Source organism: Stegastes partitus, unplaced genomic scaffold (genome assembly GCF_000690725.1).
Source record: "Stegastes partitus isolate 25-593 unplaced genomic scaffold, Stegastes_partitus-1.0.2 Scaffold963, whole genome shotgun sequence".
NCBI classification, from domain to species: domain Eukaryota; kingdom Metazoa; phylum Chordata; class Actinopteri; family Pomacentridae; genus Stegastes; species Stegastes partitus.
Window position 1 is genome coordinate 177,967 of NW_007578694.1, and position 9,145 is coordinate 187,111.

General features: G+C 39.6%; 1 protein-coding gene across 1 annotated transcript; it reads right to left on the reverse strand.

The window, feature by feature from the left end:
* Positions 1–3,678: 3,678 nt before the first annotated feature.
* rfk (riboflavin kinase) lies at positions 3,679–8,867 on the reverse strand. Its single transcript, XM_008294440.1, has 4 exons — positions 8,327–8,867; positions 6,863–7,014; positions 6,022–6,124; positions 3,679–5,840 (listed from the first exon to the last, which is right to left on the reverse strand). The coding sequence occupies exons 1-4, from the start codon at positions 8,406–8,408 to the stop codon at positions 5,668–5,670; spliced, it is 510 nt and encodes a 169-aa protein (XP_008292662.1). The 5' UTR covers positions 8,409–8,867; the 3' UTR covers positions 3,679–5,667.
* Positions 8,868–9,145: the final 278 nt, after the last annotated feature.

The window sequence follows — 9,145 nt, forward strand, 5'->3', positions numbered from 1 at the left end:
AAATCCTGTTATGATGGATTCACTTTTTCAAACGGCATCTGTAACAACCCGTGTGTGGTGGGCTTCTACGCTGCTCCACAGGTGACAACGAATTTGTGTAAACTCAACTGTGCTTTTAAAATTTGCCTCATGAAAAGATGAATAACATATTATGGCTGCAGTACGGCTACTCTGTAAGTTATGGAGAAGTATACGAAGAGCAAACGTGTGAAAGTAGCACTCAGTCTGCTGTGTAACATTTCATCGCTCCAGGACTCTGGGTCAAAGAGCGGCAAACCAAACTGCAAGGCATGCGACCCGTCTTGCCTGAGCTGCCGAGGTCCCAGCTTGTGGAACTGCACCGCGTGCCACACACTCCCGTCCGTTACTGATGATGGTCGCTGCTTGAGCTGCTGTGGGAATGAGTCGCGCCACGATGACAAGCTGATACCCAGGGAGTGCTGTAACTGCGAGTCATCAATAAGTAAACACAAACTTCCAGCAAAACACACACATTTTCCTTTGGCCTCTTGCATCATTGTGTCAATGCAAAGTTTGTGAACAGATACTGTATTTGTGGAAAACAGTGTTTGTGTGTGCATGAGTCACCAGTCTTCTTTCAGGGCATCATCTATCTGTTGAGGGTGTCCTGTATAATTCACCTAATTGATGGGTTTCCCACAGATTAGACACGAGTTTCTTCTTGCTGCCAAATGGGTGTTTTCAGTATTTTAGCTAAATCACAAGACATTTTTCAAACTTTCTTCACTTGCAGCACCACAGACAAGACAACATCTCATTGAAACATTCATCCCAAGCAGGGATTCACCAGAAACAAACATTACATTTGTGAGATGCACCCTAATAGTCTGCTCCTTCTCCTTCTTTACAGCCAGGTGCATCCTGGGTGTCAACTATGTGATGAAGGCAACAGACGAGGCTGAAGGCAGCACAGCCCGACTCTTTACCACTGCTGGTGTTCTGATCATCCTCGTTGTGGGCACGGGGATCTTCGTCTTCCTCAGCACTCGATCTAAATCAGCCGGCATCGCACCCAAAACCAAAGCTGGAGGCTATGAGCAACTGAGCACCAATGGAGGTGTTGCATCCCAACCCACCACCACTTCATTCGGGGAGTACAGCGACAGAATCATTGGTTGCGAAGACGATGAAGAAGAAGATGACGGTGAGGATATCGTGTACATGGGACAAGATGGAACGGTGTATCGGAGGTTCAAGTACGGACTCTTGGATGAAGATGACATTGAGCTAGAGTACGATGATGAGAGCTACTCATATAGCTGAAAAGAAACAGACATGAGTGGTTCCTCCTTTCATATTAGTCTATGTTGTGAAATGTGTTTCTTGTTTTTGTTAACAAAAACAGAATATGTTGGTATATTTAGTAGTTAGAGCAGGGTAACATATTGATTCTTATTGTACATTCAATATATACTGAGAGGAGTTATGGGTATAACAAAAACAACATTTTGTGCTTTACATTTTGAAACCTCATTATCTTGGCCTAATCAACATTTTCACTGAAAGTGCTTCTCTAGCTCTTTCTACAGAGGCCGTGTCTGGCTTGTTTTATTTGGAAATCATCGCAAGGTTTGGTTTTGAGAAGTAGCTTAGAGATATACAGTCGATTCCTGGTGTCAGTATAAGATACTCAGTCAGCTGCATTCAATTTGCTAATCAATCACTGTGAATGTGATCTGAGACATAAACTTACCTCTGGTTATGCCCTCTGCCTTAAAATTAAGAAAAATTGCTTTACTGTTGGAATATGCAGCCGAGTCCATTGACTGGACCTGTCTCATAGACATGCTGTAGGACGTATGTTTCTTTTTTTGGTCACAAACCTCAGGGCATTAATGTGGTTCATGTGTGTGACAATCATATTAATTTTCAAGAGTTTGTTTACTTTTCCTAGAAAAAATAATTTCATTCGAAGAAAAATGTTTACGGCATAAAATGATTCAGTGATTATTGTCTGATGATAGAATTTAGAAAAAAAGATGCAACAATACATTAATCTTTGCAGGAGTTTGCATTAATATAACTTTGATGAGCGCTTACGTAATACACTCCCTCTGGTTCTGCATCATGTGGTGTGAAACGTTTGGTAATCGTTGTTGTAATGTTACCGTTTTGTACTGCTGTTTCTTTGTTTAACTGGACTGTGGGTCACACGGGAGGAGTTCCCTGAAAATTCAAGGCAAAATTCCTTCTAAAGCACAGTCTGATCTGTAACTCTGGTACACTCTGGATCTTTTCAAGGAGATTTACATAGAATGAGCTCACGCAGTCGGTTTTCTTCTTGTTTAGTCTACAGAGAAATGTTGTTCCTCTGTGCATCTGTACAGACATCCTCTTTAAACAGAGAACTGCAGGTGAAGCAACTTTCCCATAAAATGGTTTTCTTTTAGCTCTTGTGAAATGTTTTGACTCCACGTCTATCTTGTATTGTCTCCCTGAGATGCTAACAAATCTGCTTCACAACCACTGGAAAGTGTGCAGATGCAAATAATTACTTTTTTCTGCACATGGTTGATGTAAAATGTGCTGTGGGTGACTGTTTCCTAATAAAACTGAATTTTAATGTGTGCTGCAAGCGTGAATGACCATGCATATGACTGCTGAGCTGAGGGGCATGTTCACACTGAATTTGGTGTGTTTAGGTTGTAAAAAAAAAAAATTCAACCACCGTAGAAGTTTTCCCTTTTTGTGGCTTTTTAGCATTGAATCGTGTTCAATTTGAGATTTTAACAGGAAGATTCTTTTATGTCAAAGTGAAAACAGATTGAAACAAAGTAGCGTAAATTCATTAAAAAATATAAAATAAGTGATTGTACAGGTTTTCCCTCCCTTTCAAGTGACTCACCTAATTCAACACAAGTCCAAGTAAATATGTGTCAAGTGACTGTAATATAAAGACACCTGAATCTAGAAGGTTCAGCCACTGGTAAGTCCCTACTCCTAGCTTTAGCTACACAATGAAGGCAAAAACCCTCCAAAAAACAAAAAAAAAAACTTTAAGCAACTCTGTGAAAAAGTTTCTGAAAAGCAGAAGTCAGGATACAAGAAATATCTAAGTCGGAGTAGAGTTAAATCCATCATTATGAAATGGAAGGAATATGGCACCTACGTAAATCATCACAGAGCAGAACCTCAGAAACTGAGTGAGCAAACAAGACAGAGATGAGAAAGGGAGGCAACCAAGACACCTAAGACTCCTCTGAAGGAGTTACAAACTTCAGTGGCTCAAAAAGGAGAGAGTGTGTAAACAATAATTGCTACAGGGATCTTCATCAGTCAAACCTTTCTTGGGGGTTTGACAAAGAAGCTCATATTCAGTCATGGTTATAGTTTACCCAAAGGCCTTGGTGAAAGTCTGCAATCAACTGGATGAAGGTTTTTTTGGCCAGAGGAGCCCAAACTTTTTGTCCGTCAGACTAGACACTATGTTTGCTGAACACTAAACAGGCACATCACAACCACATCGTTTCCACCATAAAGCACGGTGGTGGTAGCATCATGATGTGTGGTTGCTTCTGGGCAGGATGCTCTGGAAGACTTGTAAAGGTAGAGGGTAAAATAAATGCAGCCAAGTTTAGGGAAATGTTGGAGGTCAAAGTCATTTTTGTATTGTCTGATTTTATATGTCAAAGTCTTAAAAAAGAAAACTATCTCAAGTGTTTTTTGATCAAATCATTTATTTGGTTTAAATTATATAAAACACATAAATGAAAACATAAAAGAAGCGTTGAACCTTTACCCCCTACATGCTGTAACCCTGGTCCCTCTGTAAACTAGAATAAATAACTGCAACAAACGAGACTGGAATACACTTAAGCCTACAACAGGATACAGTGTGGTTAAAACTGTAAAGACAATTCCCTCTTAAAATCTTTGACAGGTTTGACGAAGCAGCACATTTTAGTTACTTCAGTCCCTGGTAGCAAAGTAACTGATGAAATCAAAATACACAAAAAACTACCAGACTGAGAATGCAAAGGAACAGGCAATAAACAGGTAAGTGCTTCTTGTGAATGGATCATAGCTACTGCTGCATGATAACTGTGAGCACTCATAAAATGCAGTCATATCTTTTGCTCCCTAAATAGCACTTTAACAAACTAAATATTATACAATACAGGTCTAAAATTTAAATTCAAATAGCTATAGTTACATATTTCTTCATTTAAAATTATTTTTACAGCGGTTCAAATAGTTGCAGACACTTGTAGGTTTATGTTTCATGTCATTTTTCTTGTAAAAGCGTAACAGGCACACACACACACACACACACACACACTATGGAGAGACACTCCTCCTTCAGAGATTCGTCAACAGTTTTGGAATATATTTGCAAAATTTTTGAGAGATCCCATGAAAGGAAAAAAAATATACGTATATAGATTTTAGGAATATGAGTGTGTATTGTAGATTTTTTTCCTGCTCTTTCACATCTTAATGATAGAAATTAATGTTCACACACTTCAAAGATTGCTGCCGTCTGCAAATACAGGAGAACATAACACGAGCTGTGAGTTTTTGTTGTTCTTCAATTCACCTATTAATGCTTTACTATCTGTAACAAACCCGTAGAGACTGGCAAGGTGCAGAGAAAAAACTAAAACTTATCCAATGTGCATAAGAACTTAGTCTCTAATTCTGCAGTAGTGTCCTTAAGATTATCTACAATTCTCTATTGATTCACGAGGCTGATAATAGGAAAACAGAGGATGAATACGGTGAAATCATTTAAAGGCCCATGCTTCAAAGATCTTTTTGTACACAGTTCATTGAACCAATAACCATGCTGGAGGTTATAAAGTAATTCCTGTGTATAAAACATTAACTGTTTAAAAAAAAAAAAAAAAAAGCAAATGCGTGAAACCAAATCCAATCTCTGTTCCACTGCAGAGGTTTCATACAATTTAGGGCAGTGATAAACAAGGATTGTTCACAATGAAAGGGAAAGACTTTCTGAAGAGGGAGAAGAGTTCCATTAAATGAACATAATTTCAGAATTTAACCATGGTTTCCACAGATGCCTTGCATTTAGCCCCACTGTTGCATAATGTTGTCAAACTGTGTGACAAATAATAATAATGCCCAAACCTCCTCCTTAGCCAATGGAGGCAGAAACAAACCTAAACACAACAAACTTAAATAAGTCAAATATTACTAACCTGGCAAAGTTTTTACTTTAATGTTTTATTTTTTTAATGGGATTGAGTTTATGGTCTTCCTTTGTTGATTTTTTTTTATACAGCTTCTTACAAAACTGCCTGTATTTGTGGTCACTCCCATCTCAAGATGAAGAGTTTTTTTTTCAGTGCTTTCTCTCATAAAAGAATCCAAATATACAGCAAGACCAGTGTGACCCAAAGAGGCAATCTGGTGTGAACACATACAAATAAACATATTCAGTGATTGGCTGCAACAAAACCCATACAGAAAGCAAAACAGTGCCTTAACGCAGAAACACTGACAACGTAAAAGAAAAATGCAACAAAAATAATTGTTTATGATTATGTCCATGTGCAGTTATAGCGACAGTTGAGAGAGACGTCAGAATGAGGCTGTGCATTTACACAAACCTGTATGTACATAGAAACCTCTGTGTTGCTCTGGTCTGTGAGCGTATGCACCGAGTGCTGCTGTCCCAGCCAGCTGTCAGTGACCGTTCATAATAGTCTGTGACGTGGATGCAGTGGTGGAGGGCAAGACTGAAGACGAGCTGGCCGTGCTGGTGAAGAAGTTGTCGTCTTTCAGTTTGAGATGCTCTGGGAGCTCCAGCTTCACCTTGGCCTCCTCGATGTCACTGTTGATTGCCGCGATGAGGGCTTCTGTTTGTACAGAGACAAAGATGTGTAGAAAAGAAGTGAGTAAAGTCAGAGTACGTGCAAGACGGAGGTGAAAAAAGGAGGATGTGTGTGTAGGAACAAGAAAAAAAACTAAGTACTACTGAATCATTGGTTTTGATATGAAGATTATGTGCTAAAATGTGTCTGTGAGAGAAAGCTGTACCAAGTGAGTCGTAGGTTCTCTCTGGACGGATGTAGCCCACCATGACAACACTGAGGATTTCCCCATAAAAGTCTTCTTTAAACGTGTGAATCACATGGGTCTCCTGGAGCAAAAAATAATAATTAAATCATGGTTATTTTCACATTTAAATGGCAAATTCCAAAGTTGACTGCATTGTACTTGTGCTATCAAACCAGAATATATTAGATCTATATATAGATATATTGAAATCAACAAGTTGCTAACTTGTGCTAAAAAATGCCAGCGTATAGAGTGTGAGTACATTTTGCAACATTACTTCAACAATTTAAAAATAGGACCAAAATATGAACAGTGGAAAGGATTTTTCGAGTTCAGGACACCCTCTGATGGCCCAAAAGTTCTCATCAGATGCAAAAAAAAAAACTAAAAATGGCATTCTCAACAGTTTTGCCAAAGCCTTCATCAAATGAACAGAATTTTAGAATACTGTAGAGTTTTTCCACAAGACTCACAGCAAATTAAAATGACTTCATTTAATTTGGTCCTGTTTAACTCTAGAGAACCGGTGCAAAAAGAGCTCAGTTCAGTGTGACATCCAGCACCAAGGTTAAAGTCAGTACACCAACAAATACATTCAAATGTCCAATCGAACATAACACAAGCTCAATGAGCAGCTCTCGTCTTTGGTTCAAATGTTCCACTGTGGAAAATCTGATGTTCAAGCCAAAGCTGTGGAGAAAGAATTTAACTTGTGACCAGACCGTCACTGGCTTGAAATCTTGCTTCATAAAAGACTGTTTGACATTTAAAATGTCAACAATTCTTCTGCTTTCTGAGTAGAACACCAGGCAACACTTACCATGGATTTCTTGGTATTTTTGTAGTAAGGGTTCCAGCCGATGCTCATCACCATTTTGTACACATCGCTGTTCCCAACGCAGGCCCAGCCATAGTAGATCCCTGTGCTGATATCGGCTGGAAGATGGTCCACCACTGAGTCTGGGAAGTTGGCTAAAGATCAGAGGAAGGAGCCAGAAGAAGGATGAAGGAAAAGGGTTACTATGAAAGAAGTTGGAGACGAGCTCAACGGCACTTCAAAGAAGAGAACATTATTTATGCATCATCTGCCTGATAGGATAATGAAGGCTAGAAATATCTTCACAAACCCTTTTATTGTAAATTATTTATTTTAAAACATGCTAAACTCATTTGTAAAAGCTTTTATTAGTTTTATATATATTTCTTCTTCTTTTTTCTTTTTTTTTTAACAAACTTAAGTGCGTTGACTAAAAGGCGTCCACCTAAAGTGTTAATGTGTGTAATCACTCAAGCGATGTCCCACCCACAGCATTATCTGATTAGTTATCAACAGTGAAAGACAAGTTATTAAAAATTCTCTCTTGATTAAACATAGGTAACACATAAACAAACAAAAGGGTGACTACTGCAAAGTCGGTGCTGTGACTTTGCCCTTGTGAGGGTTCACTACCTTTACTTATTTAATGTGTAGAAATGCCAGATCCTTCCTTTATCCTTATTTATTATTATTATTATTATTTATTATAATATTCTTACATGTTGTAATGTTTTTAATGATGTTTTTAAATGCTGTAAAGCACTTTGTGTTGTTGTTGTGTTGTCATGTCGTACATGAAAAGTGCTACATAAATAACATTTGATTTGATGATTTGATTATTATCATCATCATCATCATTATTGTTATTTACCTGTGTAAATTAATTTGTGTATTTTTCCATTGTTGTGTCAGCATTAAAATTACAACCTCTGCACTTATAAATAATAATAGTAGTGCAATAATAATTGTTATACCAATTTTCTCCTAGCATTAATTAAGAACAGGCTCTTAATAGGCTGAAATTAGGTACTTTATTATGATTTTTTTCTGCTGCCTTATCGATCAGCCCTAGATCGACAGTACTACACACTTCTGGAAACAGACATGATTACGTAACACTATTTCGGTAAAAACCGGCGCTTTCATCATCAGGTTCGGTTATTCAACTCACATTTACCGCCGCTAACACACCGACAGCTGGTTGCGTAAAAAGCTGTCGTCATCAGTGCAGCAGAGCAGAAGTCAGTAAAAGGGCAGGAAGCCGGTACGAACCGACATCAAGGATCTATCAAATCACCTCAGACGTAATGAACAACCGAACACCGTCGATGTTCGGTGTAAGGTCACTCTGGGTCTCTGGCTCCGCGGTGTGATATAATCTGTTCAGACCGACTTAACGTCACCTACGTAGACTAGACTGAACGTTAGCTTGCAGGAAAAGCCCAAACAGAGGAATAATCAGCTCACCTGTGGGAATGCCGAGTTCTTTGCTTCCTCTCCCAAAGCCTCGAATGACCTCTCCCCGGCAGAAGTACGGGAGGCTCTTCATGGCTGGTATCCCGACAACAGCTGGCTATCTACGCTACAGAATGACCTCGAACGACACAAGGAAGTCAGACCGGCTAACCAGCCGGGACTACTCTGCTGGCTAACGCTCCGCTTTGACAGCTAGCCGAAGCTGAAATCTTACCCGTCCCTGTGTTTAGCTACGACGTTAGCTTCACTCGCCTGGTTAGCTTTGCTGGAACCGGATAAAGTTGGACCTTTGAGCAGCGATGGTTAAAGTTCACCAGCTATGCTAGCTATGCTAATAACCGTTAGCCTCATCAGAGGCACGCAGCTCCTGAGACGGTGTTCTCCGAGGAGTTGTTGGGAAAGTGACGGTCTCGGTTTCGGCCAGGTCCGCGCACAGTATAAAGATGAAAATAAAGCCTGATACGCACAGAGAGCCGGTGATGTTACATGTGTTGAACCCTGAACACATCTGCGTCCACAGCACTGCGTCACACGTCACGGACCACGTGACCAGGGCTGCACGGGAATCACATGCTGCCTTCACGTGTTGTAGGAAATATAGCAATTACTAATGTGGCGTTCAGCAAGTACAACCACAATGCCACCAACCGGACCCCCTCCGAATCAGCTGATTTTTTTGTACAATAGGTTTAGTCTATTTATTGAGGCCATGCAGAATTTGACCGTCATACTGTGAATATTTATTACAGGCCCTTCAAGTACATGGGGAGAATTAATTTTAAGGTATTATACATTTGTGAGTCCTCATGA